Source organism: Neomonachus schauinslandi, chromosome 2, assembly GCF_002201575.2.
Source record: "Neomonachus schauinslandi chromosome 2, ASM220157v2, whole genome shotgun sequence".
Classification (NCBI taxonomy): domain Eukaryota; kingdom Metazoa; phylum Chordata; class Mammalia; order Carnivora; family Phocidae; genus Neomonachus; species Neomonachus schauinslandi.
This window is the reverse complement of record NC_058404.1, coordinates 49,082,809-49,108,035: the sequence shown is the minus strand read 5'-3', so window position 1 is coordinate 49,108,035 and position 25,227 is coordinate 49,082,809. Positions and strand designations below refer to the sequence as shown.

At 50.1% G+C, this 25,227-nt stretch overlaps 1 protein-coding gene across 1 annotated transcript; it reads right to left on the bottom strand.

The window, feature by feature from the left end:
- Positions 1–430: 430 nt before the first annotated feature.
- Positions 431–24,765, bottom strand: SCARA3 (scavenger receptor class A member 3). The gene is made up of 6 exons (XM_021698757.1): positions 24,671–24,765; positions 23,366–23,485; positions 18,815–18,913; positions 16,626–17,669; positions 1,231–1,320; positions 431–489 (listed from the first exon to the last, which is right to left on the bottom strand). The coding sequence occupies exons 1-6, from the start codon at positions 24,696–24,698 to the stop codon at positions 431–433; spliced, it is 1,440 nt and encodes a 479-aa protein (XP_021554432.1). The 5' UTR covers positions 24,699–24,765.
- Positions 24,766–25,227: the final 462 nt, after the last annotated feature.

Here is a 25,227-nt window from a genome sequence, read left to right as displayed (position 1 = left end):
AGCAAGGGAGACAACTCCACAGACAGCCCGCTGACCCCGGCCTCTTCACACTTGCTTCTGTCCCCCCACCCCCCCTTCCTCCAGCATCCCAGCTGCTGGGCACCACTCTGGGAGAATGTTCCAGGGCCTAGATAGCCTTCCCATGCAGATGAGACTCCTCCTTGGATTTCTTCTAGGATGCTCCTGGGAGAAGGACGCAAGGATGAGGTGAGGAATTTTCTGGAGACATGAAAAAATTGCTGAACTCATGGGAGCACGGTGCGCAGAGCCTGGGGACGGCGGCACAGGTGGAGTCCCTCTGGCCCGGATGAGGCAGGGGCAGCTCCCGGGACTCCATTCCCAAGGTTAGGAGGAGAATGTTTTGGTCGCCAAATCCCCCTTGTCCCTAGAGTTTGAACCACATCCCCTGCAAAGGTTTTCCTGGGTCTTCTCAAGCGCTGGGAGCCACAGGGAACTGCTGGCCAGGTTGGTTCTGAAGATGCTGGAAAGCTGAGTTGGTCGGGAATTCAGAAATAGATTCAAGACCTTCCTCCCAAGGTAGCCACCTCCCTGGCAGGCTCAGTCACAGGAGAGGGGGCATCTCCCCCTGCCCTCTCCTCCTGCCCAGCCAGGGAAGCCTGGTTGGCCCCTCTGGGCAGCAGAGAAACGTTGTGTGCGTGTACGTGTGTGTGTGTGCGTGTGTGTGTGAGGGGCTGCTTTCTATGGTACAGTCAGGACTGGGGAGCCCGGAGGTGCAGGGACAGGCCGGGGGGAGGCCCCTTTGGGATCAAAGGACGACAACCGTCTGTAGGTGTGGCTTTCTGGGGGGCTCGCTCTGCCCTGAGGCCCTTCCTGCCATCCTGTGTAGCAGTGTCTGGGACTAGGGCCCTTAGCAGCGCCTCTGGCTTCCTGGTGGGCCTGGGGGCCCTGGGACTCCAGGGGGCCCCTGGATCCCTGGTTCACCCTTAAGCCCCATGGGCCCCCGCTGGCCCGGGGACCCTGTCTTCCCAGCAATCCCTGGTTTTCCCTGAGGCCCTGAGGGTCCTGGAGACCCTGGGGGCCCCTCTGGCCCTGGGGGCCCCACATCCCCCTTGGGGCCTGGCTGTCCTCCTGGGCCTCCACTTCCAAAGCTTCCCTTTGAGCCTTTGAGGCCTGGGAAACCTCGAAGGCCAACCGGCCCCCTTTCTCCCATAGGTCCTCTGTCTCCAGGCTGCCCCTGAGGCCCCTGGGGTCCTGGGGGGCCGAAGCTACCAGGGTCTCCTTTTGGTCCTCTGCTGCCAACGGGCCCCTTCGTGCCCATGTCTCCTTTGAGTCCTCTTGGTCCTGGAGGGCCGGGGGCACCTAGGGTCAGAGAAAAGAGGGGAGAAGTCAGTGCACGAGGGGCAGGTCTCCTGAGGCTTTCCCATGAAGCAGGTGTGGTGCCCAGGCCACAGGGACGAGCCCGAGGGTTAGCCAGACACCAAGGCCAGGTCTGCCAACTGACAGAGCTCGGGCTGATTCCGTGACTTCTCTAGGTCAGCCGGACCACCTGTGCCGTGGGGATGAGAAGCCTCACCTGCAGACTAGCAGGGATTCGGAGACAAGGCGTGTAAGTGTGCTTGAGTCCTGGTGCACGGTGAGAATTCATTGTTCCGACTTCAGGGCTCAGCTTGGGAACTGAGAGAGCTGGACAGCTCTGGGAAATGGCCAAGACTGTCCAGGTCTGGAGGCCAGCTTGGCCTTCTATACCGTCTTGTGGTCTTTGATAACCCCCCGCGCCACAAACATCACACCTTAGACTCTGCGCATGACTGTTAGGGGACTGGATAGAGATGGAGTCAGGTGACATGGGGCAGAAAACCAAAAAAGTGAGGCACGAGAGGCAGACCCCTCCCAGGATGAGTGCATGGGCACAACAGCCCAGAGAAAGGACAGCTCTTCCAGGAGGCCCACCCTGACTACCCCAGCCTATTCTCTGAGCTCCTGAGGCTACTACTTGCTGAATCGTGCAGGTGACGCGTAGAAAAAAAAGTCACAGTACAGCGAAAGCAAACCCTTGGTGCCTATCTGGTAGACCCCGCTAGACTGTGGAACCCCAGGAAGAGATTGAGGGTCGCGGCTCACATCCCCCGCCCTGGGCATGACACCTGGCACGTGGCAGAGAACTCCCCCACAGCTGTGGCCCCCTGCTCCCACCCGGCTCTGGCCTAGCACCTGGGGGAGATGCCCAGATAAAGATGTGGTCTGTCCTTAAAGAGCCCAGGTTAGCTCCCAAGCCAGGTCAGATAACCATAATATCCTTCTGACCATGTGGGTCTGAAAGTCACCACCTCCCAGAGTTGTACCAACCCTGAGGACACAAAGCAGAGTGTGGCCATCACTCTGTCCAAGGCATCTCTCATTGCCCAGAGCATGGAGGAAAGAGGACCCTCTGGCTTCGTGAGGATGCCCAGCAAAGACCTGGCTTTCTTCAGTGGTCTCTGCAAAGGATGCTGGGTAAGGTTGGTGGGAGCAGTGGGCCCCAGGGCTGGCCTGGGGAATGAATTCTCATGCCCGGACTCAGCTCTCCCTGAGAATTCTGCTGCTACATCATTCCTCTTGCAAAAGACTTCCAGCATTTTTGAGCGAGGTGGGAGCCAGTCCAGTTCCTGCATTTCACAGAGGAGGCAGCAAAAGCCCAGAGAGGTGAAGCAGTATCATCAGGGGCCCCTGAGTGGAAACCAGAACCCAGGTGGGCCTCTCGGGGTGGAGGGATCCTGCAGCTGGGAGCTGGGAGCCCTGCCAATGGCCGTGACCCAGGTCTGCGATGCGAAGACCTCCTCCCCAGCTAATGAGAAAGCAACTGCTGTGAATCCTGGTGGATGCTACCCGCTGCCCACCCTCACTACCCACCCACCCCCCATGCTCCCCACCCCTGCTGCTCCCTGCGTGTCTGCTTCCCAGAATGTTTCTGTGGAACAGAGTGTCAGTGACACCATCCTCTTTAAGATCTAAATTGGGATCTAAACTGGAAACTGGAGCCCAGACAGAGTCAGCCCCACGAGGGCCAATAAAAACCTTCCAGCCATTCCCTGCCCCAGCCTGCCCATGCCCACTTCCCCCACAGGGGGGATGTGGCCCTGTGTGGGCTTGGCTCACGTGGCCGGCCAACTGCACAGGCGGGGATTCCATCACCCGGCTGGCGGGGGCAGGGGTGGGGCTGGAGGGGGCAGGGGTGGGGCTGGAGGGCTCTGGAGGGGACCTGGCCTGGGAGCAGCCAGGAGGCAGGACCTGCTCTTCAGTCTGCAGAGGGCCTCCCCCAGCCCCTCACCCGCCCTGCAGCCTGCAGCGAGGCAGCCCAAACAACCTGGGACAGGGAGGGGCCTTGTCCCCACACAGGGACGCCCCCCGCCCCCACAGCCTGGCAGGACATGCTAGGAGCTGGCAAAGTCATGGCACCAGTCGGTCTTCACCCCAGCTCTGGCCTCGGCACCTGGGCCAGCAGAGCCATCAGAGGTGGAGAGGCCTCTGGAGGCTGGGTGGGCAGATGGGACTCAGAGGGCCCTGGAGCAACGCTGGGCGCCTTCCCGCCCACTCTGGAGCTCGGCTCTTGTCTATCAAATTGAGAGTCGCAGTTAACAGCTCCGAAGGGCCCCTGTAGATCCGCCACCACCCCTCCTCCTGCCTCTGTTCCTGCTCCCTGGCCTGCTTCCCTGGGCTCAGCCTCTGCCTGCTCCAGGAACACAGCTCCCTGGTTCTTCACCCTCTCTCCTTACAACCACGGCTGTGCCTTCCATCCTTGTTCCCTGGATGGAGGGGTCCACAGTCCCCGTTTCCAGCAGAGACTCAGGAAAAGCACGAGAAGTCTCCTCTCGACGAGGGCGCCCTGCTCTGAGCAGCCTCCCGGTCCGGCAGGAGCCCCCTCACTCTCTCCCCGGGACCCCATCCTTCCTTCGCCACTGTCTTCATCAGGTACCCGCTCCTCTCTTGCTCAAGGGACACAGCAGCTGGCTGCCAGGACTTCTCAGGGTCTCTACGCCGGTAGTGAGGGAGAGAATGCAGAGGGTAAAGGCCCCCTCTTCTGCCCATCCCCCCAGCCCTCCAAGCCTCCTCTTCCTGGGGGAGTTCCTGGCGGCTTCCTTGGATGGGGAAGGCTGGGCGCCCACGTGCCCGGGCAGAAGGTGTGTGCCCACCTCGTTGCCCCAGGAGGTGGCAGCCCCCAGCCTGAGGGGGAAGGAGGACTTCAGGGAAAAGAGCCACCTCCCTTCTCCACACCCCCAGTCGTGGCTGCCCCCACTGACCCCATCTCTGAGGACACAGAAGGGCGTCCTAGACAGTCCCCTTGAAGACATCAGTCGGGGTGGCCGCATCTGGGGCTACTTACCAGGCCTCCCTCACTGCCCACATCGGGGACCAGTGGATGGAGCCTGTCCCGTGTCGGTGTGCCTGCGACACCCAGCCCCCGGCTCACTCTCTAACTTCTCTGTGACCTGCCTTCTCTTGGAGAAGGGAAGGACAATGAGAGCAGCGAACATGTGTCTACCGAGTCTCTCCTGTGTCGGCGCCGCACACATGGAGCTTGCTGTCCCATTCTACAGATGAGGAGCGGGGGGTGCGGGGGCTGGCGGCTTGCCCAACGGGGTAGAGACACGACTCAAAGCCAGGCCTGCAGCTCTGAAACCCATGCTCCTTCCCCCGACCCTGCTGCCTCTGGTCCTCATCACGCTGTGGCTGGGGCTCCTGGCCCTTTCCCCAGCCCCTCCCGGCCTCCCCCTGCCCGGGCCTCCTGCCTAGTGCTCCCAGAGGAGAGGGACGGTCCACACGGAGCAGGGAAGGGGAACCCGAAGGTGAGCCAAGCCTCAACTGGTCCCTCCTGGGCCAGCTATGAATCATGCAGTCAGAGGGGAGGGCCGGCGGGACCTGGGTCTAGCCTAGGAGGAAGTAAACAAGCGTAGTTTCGGGGTTAGCTTAGGAGCCAGGAATGTGGACAGAGGCTGACCGACGCACTCTGCAGGACAGGGTGCCCCTGACGCAGCCCATAATCCAATCTTGGTATCAGTAGGGCTAAGGGCAAAGGAGGGGCGGGCTGGATCCTGCTCTGGGCAGCGGGGGGACATTTAAGGCAAAGGAGGAAACTGAGCGGCAGAGGCGGAGGTGCAGAGTTGGGGGAGAGGCACGGAGCACCCTGGAGTTCTGGGGAGGCCCATAATTACTCAGGAAGCCAGAGACTATAATTAGGCCATCCTGGCCCATTAGGGTAGAGCCACAACTGACTGCATGTCTGGGACAAGTAGGTGGTCTGCTCCTGGTCCGCACTGGGAACCCGGAGGGGTGTGTGTGTGTGTGTGTGTGTGTGTGTGTGTGTGTGTGTGTGCAGAAGCACCCAGTCTGTCAGCACCCAACACGGCCCACCCATGGGTGGGGTAGCACGTGGGCAGGAGGGGCCCACAGTCCTTCTCATGGTCCAAAGCAGCAGGCCAGCTTACAAGGATAGAAAGAAGTAGAAACAGAAGGGGTGCCTCTCGGAAGACTGGTTCCACGGAAGGCACACTGGCCTGGCCTTTGGGGGACCCGGGTTTGGGCCCCAGCTCTGGTATTAACAAATCAGATAGCTGGGTAAGTGTCTGTCCCTCCTTGCACCTCAGGCTTCCCTCTATTCACTGAATATGTTGGCCTGGGTCAGGGACTGTCGGTACAGGCAGCTGTTACCCGAGGAACACGGGAAAATGACAATGCACTTGTATTCTGTGGCACACTAGACTGCAGCAGACCAAACTTCCCACGCAGAACAATCCGAATCAGCAGATCAAGTAGCAAGACACCCTTCTGATGGCTTGGGAGAGAGACCAAAGGCCAAAATCACAGGGAGAAGGGAGACCACTTAAAGCCTGGCTTTCTTTGCCACCTTTCTTCTCAAGGCATTTGTCAATTAGTGATTAGTGTGGGCCAAGCAGCCGAGAAGCCGCACAGAAGGCTGCAGCTGTCAGACTGAGAAGCTGAGCAAGGCTTTCAGCAGCTTCCCTGGGGCTCGGGTTCAGGGCTGCCAAGATTCAGGAGGATGCGAGGCTGTGAGTACATTTGCTGTAAGGACCACAGGGCAGAGAAGTCGAACAGAACAGTCAGCTTCATTCAGCAGTGCTGGGGAGACAATAATTGGAGTTCAAGACCGACAAGGTGGTAGGGCCATGGTAAACAGTCCTCCAGGACCATGCATTGTAAGTACGAGTGTGTCAGAAACAGGCCAAGTGTCGGGCCGCCTGGGTGCCTCAGTCGGTTAGGTGTCCGACTCTTGATTTCAGCTCAGGTCGTGATCTCTGGGTGGTGACACTGAGCCCCGAGTTGGGCTCTTCGCTGGGCATGGAGCTTGCTTAAGATTCTCTCTCTCCCTCTGCCCCTCCCCGCTCGAGCACACGCTCTCTCTCTCTCTCTCTCTCTTAAAAAAGAAATAGGCCAAGTGTCACCTTCCTTGCCCACCCTCAGCTTCTAGCCTTGTTTATGCTTTCATTATGCATTCACTGAGCAAATGTTTCCTGAGTGCCTTCCAAGGGCAGGCACTCTGCTGGGTTTTCGGTGAGTGAGACAAGGAGCCCATCACCAAGCAAATTAGATTTGGAATCATCCCTGAAATTAGGACACCATTTTATAGTTTACAAAAACTTGTTCATACCCGTTGTTGACAATGATACTCATGGGATATATGTAAGGCAGGTATTAATGTTCTTAGTTGTGGATGAGGGAAACTGAATTGAAAGTAGCCAAGAGCCTTATCCAAGGTCACCTGGCTCATAAGCAGTGATGGTTTCCTGTCTCCAGTTCCCAAGTAACAGTCCTAGCCCAGACACTGTCTATCACAGACACAGAAATCATCCTACAGAGTAGGAAGTGAGAACGATCCTATGGGAGGCACAAAGACTGTGGAAGCATCACAGGCTTTCTGTTGAGCCAATGGAGCTAGAAGAGGTCTCAAGGATCAGCTGGTCTTATCCTTTCACTTACAGATGAAGAACAAAAACAAAAAACAGAGGCTTAGGAAGATTAAGTGATTCTGTCTACAGACTCAGAGCAAATTAGAAGTCAGACTTCTCCCTCGTGTCATTTAAGAGTCCAGCCCTTCAGTCAGCACTCGGCACCTTCTACACTGGCCATGGTCCCTGCTGTCCCACCCCCGGTGTTCTAGAGAGCGGCTCAGCTCCAGGCAGGGGGAGACCTCATGGCCAGCTCCGACACGTGAGGCTGGCGGCCCCTGTCCGTGCAGGAAAGAATGAGAAACAAGTGCCTGTAGGGAAGGATGTACATTTGGTGCCTGAAATCTTCTCTCTGATGAGAAAGCTTTTTACCTGGGCTGCTTTAGCAACAAGAGGAATGGAGACAGACGTGCAGGGGTTGAACCAAGAGTTGGGCACGGCTGAAACAAATGTCCACCTTGCTCACCAGCTAAGATGAGGTCCTTTGATGACAACTCTGTCATTAGTACCACAAGAGCAAGTATAAATCCCCATGACTCCTGTTGGGTGGTACTTAGAGTGAGGTTCCCCTCCAACGCTCTGAGTATCATCTTTCCCTTCTTCACTCTCTGCCCCGCACCCCTACACCTAGGCAGGACCTGAGTGGAAATTTGTTTCTGGTGCCTGCAAGCTCATGCTCTCAGTGTCTCCTCTTCAGGTTGGACACTGGACACGTGCATCTCAGAGCCACGGAAAGGGGTCAGCACTTAAAATCATAGTGTGACCTTGAGTTAATGCCTTAGCCTTCCCCAGTCTCAGCTCACCTTTCTGTAAAATAGAGACACCAACTCCTTGGTGTTGCCTTGTCTACTATACAAAGGTGGTTGTGAAGCCAAAATGAAACAAAGCGTGTGAAGGGGCTTTGTCATTGGGAAAGCTTTATATTTCACTTGTTCTTGGGCTCAGTGCAACAAAAATACAAAATTACCAGAGAATGAACCATAAGAACTATCTAGTAATGCCTTTGCTGGAAAAATGCATCCTAGAGGATGTATCCTAGAGATACGTATGCTAGACGAAATACTGAGGGAAGGTTTCAGTTACCCAAGAAACACTCAGTACCTAGATTTGCTGCAAAAATGTGACAACAGGCAAACAAGACCTACCCCCACCCAACACCACCAATTTAGATTAAATAAAAAATTAACCCTAGTGGCAGTAGAAATGTTCACTGATGTAAAATAAAGGCAATACAGGTTTGAGACTAGGTTAAAGCAAAATAGAGAATCAGAGAGGTTGGTTCCAAGTCTGTGCTCTGCAGAGAGAACAGAGCTGTTTGGGATTGTGGGGCCCTCCCTCCTTCCTCCTTGGAGCTCCCCAGCTTATCAGGCCCAGATGTCTGGCCCCCCAAATGTAAACCATAAATTCTGGAACTGCCAGATCTCAGTGGCTAACTAATTCTATTATTCTAGAGCCAAGACTGGTTATATTTTCAGGTTGAACATTCTTTCCACAAGGACACAGGTCCAGAGAACCTGGGTATAGCCATCCAGATTTCTAGCATAAAAGAATCCCGATTAGGAGTCTTTTGGACTACTTTCCAAGAGAAAAACTGTTGGGAATACTGCTGTGAAAGAGTAGAATGAAAAAGTAATAGTATTTGTTTGGGATTGAGTTGTGTCCCCTCAAAATTCATATTCTGAAGTCCTAACCCCCAGTACCTTGGAATATGACCTTCCTTGGAGACAGAGTCCTCATAGAATGAATTTTAAATGTGGCCATTAGGTAACGCCAAATCCAGTAGGACTGGTGTCTTTATGAAAAGGGGAAACTGGATACAGAGACAGACCCGCACAGAGAGAAAATGACAAGACCCAAGGAGAAGCCGGCCACATCCAATTCAAGGCCTGGAACAGCCTCACGGCCCTTGGGAGGAACCAATCCTGCCGACACCTCGATCTCAGACCTCTGGCCTCCAGAGTTGTGAGACAATACATTTCTGTTCTTTAAGCCTCCTAGTCTGTGGTACTTTGCAACAGCAACCTGAGCAGGTGAATACGGTGTTTATTTCACAATGAAGTTCTCATAAGCAGAAGCCATAGAGCATTTCAAGTGAACTGAGGGAGTGGTCCAGGGAACCCACCTTCGATATGGAATCTAGGGGTAAGCTGGGGATGGAGGTACCCCGAGGGGAAGAGGAGGCCAGCCCCTGGCTGGGGAAATTGATGGGGAGTAGACAGCAATGCCGCTGAACATTCTGCACTGTCACCGAGGAGCACATTGCATTTGCTCGGGTGCTTTTAGAGGGACAAGGTTTTATGTGACTTTGGAGAAGGCCATTCGAGGCAGCTTGCAACTTTGGATCTGAACTGCCTTGAATTTGAATCCTGTGTCCATTCCTTGATAGCTGTGCGAGTTTGGCTAGACCTCATGTGGTACCCAGTTCTTCACTGCAGGCTTTTTGGGTTTCAAGGATCCTGGGAATGAAAGGAGGTAATGTGTATGCCATACACTTTCCCCAGGGTCTTTGTATGTGTCACTCCCTCCACCTGGAACTCTTCTGCTCATCTATGCTGACCCTGTTATGCTTGACTTATTCCTCCTTCTTTCTCAGGTCTGATAGTTGATTTCATGAGTCAACTTGACTGGGCCATGGGGTGCCCAGATATTTGGTCAAACGTTATTCCAGGTATGCCTGTGAGGGTGCTTTTGGGTGAGATTAATATTTGAATCAGTAGACTGAGTAAATCCACAATGTGGGTGGGCCTCGTTCAATCAGTTGAAGGCCTTACTAGAACAAAAAGGCTAAGAAGGAACTCCTCCTGCCTGACTGCTTCAAACTGGGACATCAGCTCTTTCTTGCCTTTGGGTTTGAACTGGAACATTGGCTCTTCCTGGGTCTTGAGTCTGCCAGCCTTCAGACTGCAGCTACACCATCAGCTCTCCTGGGTCTCAGACTTTTGGACTCAGATTGTAGTTAAACCATTGGCTCTCCCAGGTCTCCTGCTTGCTGACTCACCCTGAAGATCTTGGGCTTTCCTGGCTTCTATACCATGTGAGCCAACTCCTTCAATTCCTTATAGTAAATCAATCTCTCTTTTCAGAGATCCTAATGGACACAGGATATATATATCCTGTTGGTTGGTTCTGTTTCTCTGGAGAACCCTGACTAATACAGACTTGGGTACCAAGAGTGATTCTAAAGGAACAGAATTTTAAAGATGGGTTTTCTAAATTGATCTGGGGTTTCTGGAACTGACTCTCTAAGATTTAAAGATGCTAATGACCTTATGTCTAAGTAGTAAAGATAGCCTAATAGTCCAAGGTATGATGTGATAATAGAGATATGAAAAGTACTGGAGACTCCTCATCAACCACTTATGAGAGGCAAGGATCTGGGTGACCATGTGTATGATACTTTCGAATACTTTTTGTCAAAATAATGAATATAATGAGGATTGGTTGCTCCTGATGTTACTGGACAAAGTGGGGAGAGAAAAGGTTGAGCTTAGGATTCAAATTTCCAGCTCAAGTGTCACATAAATGACCTGCAAGCTTCTATGTCTGCCCTTATCCCCTGTAGATATGGGGATGAGATTGTTGAAAATCTAACATACCTCATCCTGTGACTGGCTGAATTGCAATACAGATTGAATTCCCAGCTTCCCAGGGTGTCTGCTGTTAAAGTAAAGGCATTGACTGGGAAGGAATGGGATCCTGAAAATTGGAATGGGGATATTTGGGAAGACCCTGATGGATCTGGGCATACTGGACCCCTAAATTATGATGAGTCATCTTTGACAGTGGAAACAGTTTCTCCACCCCCAGTAAAAGTGACTTCTCAGAGCACCCGGGTGGCTCAGTCAGTTAAGCATCTGACTCTTGATTTTTAGCTCAGGTCATGATCTCAGGGTTGTGGGATTGAGCCCCGCATTGGGCTCCATACTCAGATGGAGTCTGCTTGAGATTCTCCCTCTCCCTCTGCCTCTCCCCACTGCACTCTCTCTTCCTCTAAAATAATAAATAAATCTTTTTTTAAAAAATGACCTCTCAACCCCTGTCTGAAGCCTGCACTGCCTGGGGAGAGGGCAGTGGCCTCCCCCACTGCCAAGCAAGACAATGCTGATGCTCCTGAGGACACACCTCCACCACCCCTCTTTGCTTCTAGACCTATAACTAGACTCAGTTCTCAGCAGGACCCTAAAGGTGAGGTACAAAGTGAGGTGGTGTGCTATACTCCAAAAGAACTACTTGAGTTTTCTAATTCATGCAGATAGAAATCTGGGGAGTATTTGTGGAAATGGATACTAAAGGGGTGGGATAATGGTGGAAGAAACATAATGTTGGATCAGGCAGAATTTATTGATAGGGGCTGACTAAGCAGAGATTTTCTATGTAATGTTGCATCTTGAGGAGTTCGAAAGGGTCTAACAGTGTGTTTGGTTGGTTGGCTGAAGCATGGGCCAAAAGGTGACCCACAGTGAGTAAGAGAGAAATGCTGGATCTGCCTTGATTTCATGTAAAGAAAGGGATTCAAAGACAGGGAAGGTGGGATGTTGGAATGGGTTTGTCATCCAAGACCCACTCACCTTCCCTGGGAAGGTCCAGAAGACATGCCTTTCACCACAACTGTGAGAAATAAATCTGTGAGGAGAGTCTTAGAATCCTTGAAGAGCTCTGTGATTATTCTTTGTAAGCCAGAACTTGCAGGGAGAGCTGCAGTCACTGAACTGGGAAACCTAACCACAATGAGAGTAAATGGATCCTGGGATGGCAGATACATAATGGTGGCACTCAACTGCTTAAGGCAAGGAGAGCATGGATACCATAATAGCAGAGTCAGTGCAGTGATGGGGATAGGCTGACATGCACAGACCCATGGGGTGGGCTAGTTGGTCATAGTGTGCCTAGAAGTGAAATAGATAGGAAGCCTACTAAATTCTTACTTGTTCTGAATAAGCAGAGAAGTTCTAGGTCAAGTGAACAAAAGTCTAATCCCAATTATAAAAACAGTCATGGCTTCTCCTCGGACTTGAGCCAGTTTACAAACCCAGAATGACTTAAATGAAAGGGAAGCTGGGTACCCTTGAGGAAGGACCCCAGTATACACCAAATATTTATACTGTTAATCTTCCCAGCCTTCCCCAATGGGACTTACAGCTTTTTACCAGGATAACTGTACACTGGGGAAAAGGAAATAATCAGCCCTTTGGGGGACTGCTAGACACTGGCTCTGAAGGACACTGATTCCAGGAGACCCAAACACCACTGTGGTCCTCCAGTCAGAGTAGGGGCTTATGGAGGTCCGGTGATCAATGGGGTTTTAACTGAGGCCCATCTCACAGGAGGCCCAGTGGGTCCCTGAATCCACCCTGTGGTTGTTTTCCGAGTTCTGGAATGCATAACTGGAACAGACATACTGAGAAGCTGGCAGAATCTCACATTGGTTCCCTGATCTATGGAGTAAGGGGTACTATGGTGGAAAAGGCCAATGCTCCAGCTCTATGTCATACTTCAGTTCCTAGGGAACTTGTTCTCCTTTGCACTACATTGATGATATTACACTGATTGAACCTAGCGAGCAAGTAGTAGCTGGCTTTGTGAGACATTTATGTGTCAGAGCAGGGGACATAAATACGACAAAAATTCAAGGGTCTTTGGGGCATCTGGGTGGCTCAGTTGGTTAAGTGTCTGCCTTCGGCTCAGGTCATGATCTCAGGTTCCTGGGATCGAGCCCCGCATTGGGCTCCCTGCTGAGCAGGGAGCCCCCTTCTCCCTCTCTCCACTCATGCTCTCTCTCTCTCTGTCTCTCTCAAATAAATTTAAAAAAAAATTCAAGGGCCTTTTACCTCAGTGAAATTTTTAGTGGTCCAGTGATGTGGGCATGTTGAGATATCCCTTCTAAGGTGAAGAATAACCTTTTCCATTTGGCCCCTCCTACAATTAAAAAAGAGGCACACCTCGTGGGCCTCTTTGGATTTTGGAGACAACATACACATTCCTCACTTGGGTGTGTTATTCCAGCCCATTTACTGAATGATCTGAAAGCATGCTGGTTTTGAGTGGGACCCAGGACAAGAGAAGGCTCTGAAACAGGTCCGGACTGCTGGTTAAGCTGCTTTGCCACTTGGGCCATATGACCCAGCAGACCCAATGGTGCTTAAAGTGGTGGTGGCAGATAGGGATGCTGTTTAGGGCCTTTGACAGATCCCTGTAAGTGAACTGCACTATGGACCCTTAGGATTTTGAAGCAAAGCCATGCCATCCTCTGTGGATCACTACTTTCCTTTTGAGAAACAGCTCTTGGGCTATTATAGGGCTTGGGTAGAGACTAGATGCTAGCCGAGGACCATCTAGTTACCATGAGACCTGAGCTGCCCATCTTGAACCGGGTACTTTCTGACCCACCAAGTGATAAAGCTGGGCATACAGAGCCACATTCCATAATCCAATGGAACTGGTATATATGTAATCAGGCCTGAGTAGGCCCTGAATGCACAAGTAAGTTCCAGGATAAAGTGGCCCAAATACCCATGGTCCCCACTCTTACTATACTACCTCCTCTCCCAGCCTGCACCTATGGTATTATGGGGAGTTCCCTATGACCAGCTGACAGAGGAAGAGAAGATTCTGACCTAGTTTACAATTGGTTCTGCATGATAGGCAGGCATCACTTGAAAGTGGACAGCTGCTACATTACAACTTGAAGGGACTTCCCTGAAGGACAGTGGTGACCGAACACCTTCCCAATGGGCAGAACTTCTGGCAGTGTACCTGGCCGTCGTGCTTGCTTGGAAGAAGAAATTATCAGATGTGTGATTATAACCTGCTTCATGGGCTGTGGCCAATGGTTTGGCTGGATGGTCAGGGACTTAGAAGAAATACAGTTGGAAAACTGGTCACAAGAAAATTTGGGGAAGAGGTATGTGGGGCAAAAAAAATGTGAAGCCATTTGTGTCCTCTGTGAATGTTCTCCAAAGGGTGAGCTCAACAGAGGAGGATTCTAATAGTCAAGTGGATATTGCATGACCTATTCTGTGGGATACCAGTCAGCCTTCTGTCACCCCTGTCACCACCCAATGGGCTCATGAACAAAGTGGTCACGATGACAGGGATGGATTTTGTGCATGGGGTCAGCGACATGGACTTCCAGTCACCAAGGCCAACCTGGCTATGGCTACTGCCAAGTGCCTAATCTTCAACTTGCAGAGACCACCACCAAATCCCCAATATGGCACCATTCCACAGGGTGATCAGCCAGCTACCTGGTGGCAGGTTAATTACACTGGACCACATCCATCATGGAAGGGGCAATGTTTTGTTCCTGCTGGAATAGAAACTTCCTCTGGATGTGCATTTGCCTTCCCTGCATGAAGTGCTTGTGCCAAAAAATACCATACAGAATGCCTTATCCACCATCGTGGTATTCCATGGTATTCCAGTGTAGCATTGCTTCTGATCAAGGAAATCACTTCACAGCAAATAAAGTTCAACAATGGGCCCATGATCGTGGAATTCCCTGGTGTTACCATGGTCCCCACCATCTTGACACAGCTGGCTTGACAGAAGATTGAAATGGCCTTTGAAGACCCAGTTCCAGTGCTAGCTAGGTGGCCATATCTTGCAGGGCTGTATGTGGTCTGAATCAGCGTCCAGTATATATGGTGCTGTTCCTCTGATAGCCAGGATTCACTGGAACTGCGATCAAGGGGTGGAGATGGGAAAGATACCACCCACTACCACCCCTAGTGACCCACTAGCAAAATGTTTGCTTCTTATTCCCACAACCTTATGCTCTGCTGGCTTAGAGATCTTTGTTCCAAAGGAAGGAATGTTTCTGCCAGGAGATAAAACAATGACTCCATTGAACTGGAAGTTAAGACTGCTGCCTAGTCACTTTGGGCTTCTCACGGCTCTGAATTAATAGGCAAAGAAGTTATTGTGCTGACTGAGGTGACTGATTCTGACTACCAAGGAGAAACTGATCCACTACTCTAAAATGGAGGTAAGGGAGAGCAGGTCTGGAATTCAGAAGATCCCGAAGAGTGTCTCTTGGTGCTACCATGCCCTGAAATAAATTCAGTGGAAAACTATAATGGCCCAGTCCAATCTAGGAAGGACCCTAGATTGGGAATGAAGGTTTGGATCACCCTACCAGGTAAAGAATAACAACCAGCTGAGGTGCTTGCCGAGGGAAAAGAAAATACAGATGGGTAGTGGGAGGAGGAAGTTATAGATACCAGCTATGACCATGTACTCCTTGTCAAGAGTATTTCCTCCTTGTTGTGTTATAAATATATAAATATATATATATATATAGTATTTTTGCTTTCTTCCCTCTCTTATCCCCTCATCATGTAACATAAAATACAAAATATATTGACTTTATATCACAGTATTGTTAACTTTATGTCATAGTATATAAATTATGAGATATCAAAGGGAAAAGTAAATATCCCTCAAGGATTTTACCTTCTCTTCTGGGGAAGGGGTTAGTGTGGTTTTGATTGTACACAGGATACTCGCATCATGAGCATTAGGCAGAATTGTAACCTTGTTCGTATCTCCATTTGGGGATTAAGTATTATTTAAGGAGATGTGTAAGGGTGCCAAGTTGACTTGTGGTGGTTAATTTTATGTGTCAACTTGACTGGACCACAGAGTGGCCAGACATTTGGCCAAACATTATTCTGGATGTGTCTGTAGGAGTGTTTATGGATGAGACTAACTTTTAAACTGGTACTGAGTAAAGCAGATTGTTCTCCTCAATGTGGTGGGCCTCATCTAATCAGTTGAAGGCCTGAATAGAACCAAAGACTGACCCTCTCATAAGTAAAAGAGAATTCTCCTGCCTGATGGCCTTCAGACTCCCCATCATCTCTTCCTGTTCTACAGCAGCATCTGGCCTTCCGACTCAAACTGGAACATCAGTTGAGATTTTGGACTTGCCAGCCTCCCTAATTACATGAGCCAATTTTTAAAATAATCTCTCTCTCTCTCTCTTAGTGGTTCTGTTTTTCTGGAGAACCCTGACTAATGCAGGGGTGAGATGAGAGGAGAAGAGAGCATCAGAGTAATGAACATCCCAAGGGGCAGGTGGCTGAGCACCCCAGTGATGGGGTGGAAGGGAGAAAATGAGAAAACAGAGTTTCCAAGACGAGGTCTCTATTTCTCTGTGTGGACCCAATCAAACACATCCACGTACGAAAATCCAGTTTTGTATGGCAGGCAAAGTTAGGAGTCACAGCACCTTTACAAAAGAGGTTTGTAGGTACAGTAGACCTCCCTTATCTGTGATGGATATGTTCCAAGACCCCCCTATATAGCCTGCTTTTTCCTATATATACTTACCTATGATAAAGTTTAATGCATAAATTAGGCATTTCGTGAATGTTGTCTCTCTCTATCTCAAAATATCTATGGTACTGCATTTGCCCTTCTTGTGATGACCTAAGATGATAAAATGCCTAAGTGATGAGATGAAGTGAGGTGAAGGACACAGCCGTTGTGACATAGCATTAGGCTACTATTGACCTTCTGGGGATACCTCATTAGGAAAAAATTGAAACCACAGATAAAGGGGAGCAACTGTGTTTTAAAGCTTCCAGTTGCCCTAGGCATTTGCTACAGGATTGCATGAGCCTGCCAAGACTTTTGCCTGAAACCAGGTACTTCTGCATCGGGCAAGATCACCACAGCCCTCTGAGAGCTCTATAGCAGGTGTGGCCCAAGTCTGGCTCTTACCTCTTAGGATGGTGACGTTGCGAAGGATTTCTCCATGCTGCGTGTCCACAGCCTTCATCTCCTCCACGATCATGGAGAGGTTTCGGACGTTAAAGTCCAGCCGCGCACTGAGCAGGCTGAAGTGCTCCCGGAGCAGGTCTGTGGTGCCCAGCATGAGGGAGACGGACTTGTTCAGGTAGTAGAGCTCCTCGGCGTGGGTGTGGAAGCCCAGCGTGCAGGAGAGCCGCACATCGTCCAGGTACTTCAGCATGCTGTGCACGTGGTTGTCGGTGGCATTGATGTTGGTGAAGATGGTGCCGATCTCGATCTCATGCGAAATCATGCGTCCTTCTAGCGTCTCAAACCTCTCCACCGTGCGGTTCTGGGCATAGCGGGTGTGGTATTGCAGATCATGCATGTTCTCTTCGTGGTCGTCCAGGAAGGACGAGATGTTATCCAGCTGCAGCTGCAGGCCCATGACCTGCAGCACCAAGTCGTGCATGCTCTCGGCATTTTGGCTGATGCGCTGGGAGGAGACCCCCAGGGTGGCCTGGATGTTCTTGACTGCTTCCCCAGTCTTGGCTGAGGTGGTGCGCAGGCTGCTGAAGAGCCGGGTGTAGTTTTGCCAGTCGGTGACAATCTTCTGGAGGGTCAGGGTCTCCTCGTCAGTCTTCCGCCGGATCCCGTGGATCCACTCCGAAGTCTGCCCCACGGTGAAGTTGATCTGGTGGACTGTAGCCTTGACATCATAGCAGTCCTGGGTGAGGTCCTTCAGAGAGAGGTCCAGGCCAGCCGTGGTGGCCTGCCAGCCTCTCACCTGGGCAAGAAAGAGCCCCAGAGACTGGTTGACCTGGTGGATGGAGAATGAACAACTGCCCATCTCCTGGGAGATCTGACTGCTGGTGGTGGAGAGCAGCTCATGGGTCTGAGAGGTCTGGTCCAGCTGCACCTCCTGGGCCAGAAGCATCTTCTGAATTCCCTCCAGCTCCTCCTGCAGTTTTCTGATCTCTTGCTCCAGCTGCCCAGCCTCGTGGCAGAAGGAACAGTTGTTTGGGGCTTTCAGATCTTCAGGGGAAAGAGACAACATTTTGAGTTGCAGAAGGATCATGGGACAAAAGTTGCTTCTTTACCTATTTCAGAGCATAATGGATTGTCAAGTGGCTTCCCGATCCCTCTTCCTATCCTAAGCCTGCTAGGAAATCCTTTTTGGAAAAACCTTATCATCTCTATGAAATATTATTTTACCAAATGTCTTTACTCTGACATGAAATGTAGAAGTGGGGACATTTTTTTCCATCTCGCCACCAAATTCTCAAGAATATATACCTTCATAACTTTCTAAGGTTGCCAAGAACCATCCATTTACACTTTATCTTAGTATTTCTCCAAATATTTTTATATTTGCTATTGATAAACTTATGGGGAAAAGATGGTGTGGGGATTATTTCTCCCTGTGACAGTCGAGAAATGAGGCACAGAGAAGAGGCTTGCCAAATATCACTCAGCTAGTACTTTCTCTTTCTGTCAGGGCAGGCCACCTCTACACGTTCTATTGTGGCTCCTTCTGTCTCAGTCTCAGAACGAGAAGGTCCCTGGTTAAAGCAGGAGATAAAGAGTATCATGAATTGGTAGGGTAGGGTAGGGTAGGGTAGACTTACCAAGAGGCTTTGGAAGTTCTTAAAAATAATTTCTGGGTGGCTGGGTGACTCAGTCCGTTAAGCGTCTGACTCTTGATTTTGGCTCAGGTTATGATCTCAGGGTCCTGGGATCGAGCCCTGGGTTGGGCTCCTTGCTCAGCGGGGAGTCTGCTTCTCTCTCTCTCTCTCTCGGCCCCGCCCCCTGCTTGCACTTGCGCTTTCTTTCTTTCTCAAATAAATACATAAATCTTTAAAAAATAATAATAATCTCAGATACATAAGGATGACTGAGGAATTGACTGTCTTTGGGTTCCTTCTCTATCTGTAGGCTCCAGCTAGATCCGTACCACTCACAGAAGCCTTGACCCCAGTGCTGGGTGAATCCCAGGGCAGCAGCCCTCTCTGAGTGGACAGGGAGGAAGGGAGCCATAGCTGCCTTTTCCTTGTGCCTGGAAGGTTGGTGAAGGCTGCCCTACTCCAGGGCACCATGGCCTGAGGTGGACACTCACCCCTCCCCCATTAATACTGGTCTCCCTTCATACTCATGAGCACACCTGGATACTGGACACTTACCCAGTCCTTGGAGATTTTCCTGCATAGACATAAGCTTCTTGTCATAAATGGCCTGGGCCAGGGAGATGTCTTCCGAGAGAGAGTCCACTTTCCTGAAAACTGTATGGGAAATACAGATGAGAAACTGGGGCAGGGTCTTAGTTCAGAGAAATGGCAATCATTTATTGAGAAGGTATTTTTACCAGCCTCTCTGCCACCAAAACCTTTCACCCTTCTATGGGGCTTTTCAGTGGTGGTAAGGGAAGATGCTTCTTATGGCCAGAGTTCGTCATGCATTCCTTAAAAATATATATCTACATCTATCTATAGATCTAGGCAGATCTATATCTCTTTATACATCTCCCTTAAGTGTTTACATGTATGTATACATATACTTGTGTGTATATATGTATATGTATGTGTGTGTGTGTGTGTATACATATATATATATCCCCCTCCAGATTTTAAAACTAGGACCTGACCACAGGCTAGACTAGAATAGGGAAAATTAAGAAAAAAAACACAAAAAGAATATAAAAATTATTTTTAATCCTACCACTGAGAGATAATAGCCATCAATATCTCCGTGTATCTCTTAGACTCTTACTTACCTCCATAACCATTCTGTAGTTACATAGATATATGTATACTCTTTTAGAAAACAACAACAGAAACCTGGAATGTTTGGAATATCTCATCTATTTTCTTTCATTTTGCTTGACTGGTATCATGTCATGGACATTTTCCTATTGAGGTTTAAATCACTTTTAAGATCATTAATTTTAATGTCTGTATCATACTCTATATAAATGACTCAGCGATTATATAAAAATCCCCTGTGGTTGGGGGACCCTTCTGAGCCTACAAATAAAACTTGATATGTAAATATGAGTAACACTTGTTCCTAGAAATAATCCTTATATTTGATGGTTGTGTGTATATGGTTATTCTCTTAGGATAAATTACTTGAAGTAGAATTAATGGGTCGAAGGGTATTAATATTTTTGAAGTTGGACACATGGTTCCAAAGTGACCCCTAGGAAAGATTTTACCAGCTTATACCAGCTTCTCAGGGGCCAGTGCTGGCCAGGGGTTAGAGCACATCTGGGCAGCAGCAGGATCCCTGGCTTTCTCTAGCAAATGCCTGGCTGGATGGGGAAGTGAGAGGAGAGGACGGGGTAGACAAGCTGCTTCCCACAGAGCCTATGAAGGTAAGTTCCGGGGGATGGAAAGACCCCCAACAAGAGAGTTAGGGAATGCAACTTCTGGTCCACATTTGCCTCAGATTTGTTGGGTATCTTCAGGCAAGTCAGTTAATCTTTCTGCAGCTTGACTGAATCATCTGTAGAAGGAAAGTATGAAGCTAGATGACTTCTAATGTTCTTCTCAGCTCCAAAATTCCATTTTTTTGGAATCTCTGGCTTTTAATTAACATTGTACATCTCAGAGCTGTTGAGACTTAAATACTAGCAGTGACATGTTGAGAGATCCTGGGAACAGTTCCCTAGAGTTTATGGTATTTATTATTCCATTTGAGCCTTCCCCAAATTAAAATTGCTTATATAGATGGGGGGAACAGAGGCGTAGAGAGGCTGAATGACTTGGATTCCTATCCTAATGCTTTATAAAGTCTATCTCCAAGCCAATAGCCAAGGGCTCATTCATGTAATTCACCCTGTTCATTTCTTCACTGTGCATTTCAAGATTTGTAATCACATATTAATTTGTTTAGTGTTTTCCTTACTTTTCAGCTCTTATTTTTTTCTCATCCTTTCAAAATTATGTCTTATAATGTATACTAAAAAAAGTACACATATATAATCTATAAATAAATACGTATATTTTACAGGTGTGAGATTATCATTTTTTTCTTTCCTAATATGTAAGCATAAAAATTTTCAAACACAGCAATCAAGGCTTGGACGTGACTATCCTACTCAGACAGTGGGCAGTAGTGTATCTACTGTCTACTTTCTATAATTAACATTTTACTATATTTACTTTCTTGTACATCTGTCCATTTTATCTTTTTATCCATTCATCAGCCCATCTAATTTTTTGATGTATTTTATTTTATTTTTTCTTAAAGATTTTATTTATTTATTTGACAGAGAGAGACACAGCGAGAGAGGGAACACAAGCAGGGGGAGTGGGAGAGGGAGAAGCAGACTCCCCGCTGAGCAGGGAGCCCGATAAGGTGCTCGATCCCAGGACACTGGGATCATGACCTGAGCCGAAGGCAGATGCTTAACAACTGAGCCACCCAGGCGCCCCTGATGTATTTTAAATCAAATTTTTTATTGATGGGGTGCACGGTCAAAAAAAGTTCATAGGTTATTGCTCTAGGCCTAGGGTTGGCAAAGCAGGATCTGCATGCCGAATCTAACCCAGGGTCACTTTGTTGGAACAAAGCCATCTCCATTCATTTACGTATTGTCTCTGGCTTTACGATGGCAGAGTGGTTTTGACAATGACCATGTGTGGCCCGTAAATCCTAAAATATTTACTACCTAGCCCTTTACAGGAAATTTGCCAAACCTTGCTCTAGATTATAAGCTCCATAAAGACAAGGCCTATATTTTATTAAGCAGTATATGCCCGGTGCCTATCACAGTTCTTGGCTTACAGTATGCATGCAACAGATAATCCAATTAAATGAATAAGTGGATTTTCCAAGTCCCTATGAGGAAGACTGATTTTGCTCAACCCTCTGGACTTTATCCACAGTCCTGACCATAGTACCTTGACTAGGACGGTCCACATATATACTCACAAATCTCTAGTCATTCATTTGACGAATATTATTGAGCACCTACCAACCAGGTCAGGATGGTGTCAGCTCTACTCTAGGGACTTGGGATACCCAGGCTGGAGACAAAAACAAAAAGGAAGCCTAAAGTTCTCCCCGGATGCCCCGAATGCACTCCTCAACCGCAAATTATTATGATCTTCTGCTCATTCACTCTGGATCTTAGGGCAAATCATTTCACCTTCCCAGATACGTGGAATGAGGTCGGCCTCCCATTTCTGGGCTCATTGAGATGATTCGTGGATATCATGTATGCGCTAGGACCTGGCACCTGGTGGGCACCCCATCACTGTCCACACCCTCTGAAGTGGGTCGGCACCTGTGTTCCACTCTGGGCTCAGGCCTGTGGCTCCCGGAGCTTTATTCATGGTCCTGCAGGTGTGGAGAGCTGAGGCCCTGTAAGGCCTGGCCAGGAACAGACTTGGGAAGTTCAGTCCTGTTTGCTACCTCATAATGGTGGACAGCAACTCCTCCCTCCTTCCCGGGCAGGATCTGGGCCCCTTTCTGAGAAGCCAAGCCCCATGAAGTGATTTAGTAGAAAGAAGTGGGGCTGAACGGGGTGAGGCGCTTGGAAAGTTCTTGAATCAACGGTCCTCAAACCTGGCTGCACACTGGGATCACCTGAGGGACTTTTATAGACTAGCAAGGCCGAGGTCCTACCCAGAGATTATGAGCTCACTCATCTGGAGGGAGGAGCTCTGACGTCGGTATTTTCAATGCTCTTTGAAGGGTTAGAATCCCCCAGACAAAATGGAGAATTGCTCTCTCTGATGGTGAAATGTGAGGGACTCACCTTGATGTTCCTATCACCTGGTACAAAGTAGGTGCTTGGCTTCTGTTGGATTAGTTAAAACCATCAGGACTCCTGGGACATGACTAGAGTGTCTATTCTAGTCATTAGCATGCTGGCCTCTTGACCTCAAGCCAAGAAAGCCAGTTGCTGAATATCTCTAGCCAGGCCCGGGAGCAGGTGCCTCCTAGACTGAGGCACCCCCGCCCCCCGCCCCCATTCCTCACTTGTCTCACCTGAGTCCCGGCCTTGTCCCCAATGTCTAGTCCATCGGAACAAACAAACTACTGGCCTCCCTTAGGAAAGACATCTGGATTTTCTCAATCTGAAGCTGACTGGCTTGGGACTGCAGCGAGAAGGCGTCAAATTCGTTTCCCTCCGTTTAGCATGATCTATTAGCATCCAGAAGGCAGAGGTTGCCCGAACCTGGCTGTGCGCCACCATCTGGGTTGGCTACCATAGCCATACAAGCTGTGGTGTGTATGACAGCCACCACACTCCAGGTCCCTGGCCTTCACCTGCAGGGCTCCGCTCTAACAAGTGAGGTCCAAGTGAGACTCAGGAATTTGCATTTTAACAAATACTCGGGATGACCTTGATGCAGGCAGGCATCCAACCTCACTTTGAGAAACGCTCACAAAGACCATGGAAGGGGCTTCGAAATTGCCCAATCCAGGGATCTCAGCCCTGGATGTACATTACCTGGGGCGGGGCCCATGCACCAGTATTTTTTCAAAGCTCCTAGGTGATTCTAACATGGAGCTGAAACGGGGAAACACGGGGCTGGTCCTGTCCTCTCATCTTACCAGTAGGAAAACAGAGGTCCCGAGAGGGGAAGTGCCTTGCTCAAAGCCACACAACTACTTATGGACTGGAAATCAGAGGCCAGTCTTTGAAGTCTGAATCAAGTATGAAGATTCCCCAGCCAGAAAGATGCTGGCCTACCCCGAGGCTGCGGGGCGCCTGCACTCACCCAGGGAGGCCAGCACGGCCACGGCCACTAGGAGCAGGGTCAGGAAGAGGTAAAGAATCCGCACCGATGTGTGCAAAGACAGGTTCTTCTGGCAGCGGCTGCAGCGGGGCCCCGGCCGGTCTGTTGGGGGACAAAGGAGACCAGTGGCTGAGGCTGCAGGTAAAGGTCCAGGTTCACATTCCCACTCCGAGCTATCTCATCACCTCTCAAACCAGCCTCAGAAGGGGAGTTGCTCCCCATCCTCATGTCTGCCCATCTCACCGTGTTCTCTCTAGGTCCTCGAGCTTTTAGCAATAGAAGAGACCAGAGTCGGGGTCTTCAAAGAACACCCCCATCAGTGCCATCCTCTCTCTTAGGGCAACATCAATGGGCCCAAGGTGTAGGGAAACACCTCTTCAGGAAGACACATTGGCCTTATGATGGTCCACAACATGGGGCAGCCGGCCTGTGTCACCATTGGGTGACTAACGTGTCCCACTGTGCCTAGGATATTCTGGGCTTTAGCCTCAAAAAATCTCCTATTGTGGGAATTCCTCAGTATGGGGCCAACCAGTCACACACCCTGGGAAACCCCTCAGCCCCCAAACGTCTCAGGTGACAAGGAGTTCTCCTGGAAATGGAACGAACGGTTTCAGCCCACCGGCTGGGTCCCTGGTATGGAAGAAGAAGGAAGCCAGGTGGCCAAGGTCCAGTGGGAATGCAACTGTGAAACTGTTGTGACATTTCTAAGGCAGATTCGACTTCAATTGCACATTATGAGTACTGGGAACGTTTAAAACTCCTGATGCCCCTTTCCTACTCCAAACCAAAAGGAATCAGAATTTCCGAAGGCTGGTCACGGGCTTCCTGGGGTGATTACAATATACAGCATGGGTTGAGAATAGCTATGCTAGTCTATCCTGAAACCCACCCAGAAGCCCTCCTCTAAGTAACAGTTCAGGTGGCATTGGTTTCTGAGATTATCCATTATCCGTCAGGTGGGTCCAGAAGGTCAAGGGGATGAGCCACTTGGGTGGCATGGGATATGGTGAAGGGGACAGTTCTGGGCCAGTTAGAGGCCAGGCTCTGGGGGAGATGGCAGAGGTCCCTGACTGGTCTCAGGAGGAGCCCTGGAGACAGATGTCACTCGTGTCAAACTTTGACGTCATCTACACTGCATAACCCAGGCCGATGCAACTCTGCCCTTCTACCCTCCAGGGAGCAGTGGAGCAAGGACAGCCAGGATTTTGAAGCCATGTGGAAAGATAAGTCACCAGCCTAGTGATGGGGACAAGGAGATCAGAGGGCAGCCCCCAGGGCCCTTACCCTCTGGTGTGCATGGGAAGGTCGGCATGTCCTCGTCGTCACCAGCCAGCTCCTCTTCTGTAACACACAACGCATCTCCGTCGCCGGTGGGCGACCTCACTGTGATGGAGCCGGTGCGATCAGACCCGGGGTGGGAACCTGGAGCCGCACCCACCCCTCTCCAGCTGCCCCAATCCACACACCCCAGGCCCACTGCTGCCCTTGAATCCAAGTCAGCCCGCTGGAGCTCCAGGTGGCCGGACAGTAAGCAGAGGAAAAGGGAGAGGAGGTAAGAATCAAGTGGCTGAGGAACTGAGATATCCCAACACATGTGGGTAAGGAGGTGTTATGATCTCCTACAGGCTGGTAAAGATACACAGGCCAGCTCAACTGCCTGTTGTCCTCTGCACCTTGCTCAGACCCTTGGGGTGGAGTAAGAAGGAATAAGAGCCGGTTGTTTGATCCAGCTCAGCATCCTTCCATTTCCCGGCACGTGGTAACACAAGCAGAATTCCTTTGCTCCAAGGTCAAGGGTGAATCTGCAAGACTCTGCATCCAGCCCAGCTGGGGGCCTGCAG

What these genes read in the sequence shown, in the direction of transcription:
- SCARA3 (XM_021698757.1), bottom strand. Translation starts at nt 24,698, where the DNA reads ATGCCGACCTTCCCATGCACACCAGAGG. An exon ending in CTTCCCATGCACACCAGAGG is followed by an intron (nt 23,486 to 24,670) that starts GTAAGGGCCCTG and finishes GTCCCCCAACAG; the next exon opens with ACCGGCCGGGGCCCCGCTGC. An exon ending in GGCCGTGCTGGCCTCCCTGG is followed by an intron (nt 18,914 to 23,365) that starts GTGAGTGCAGGC and finishes TTTCCCATACAG; the next exon opens with TTTTCAGGAAAGTGGACTCT.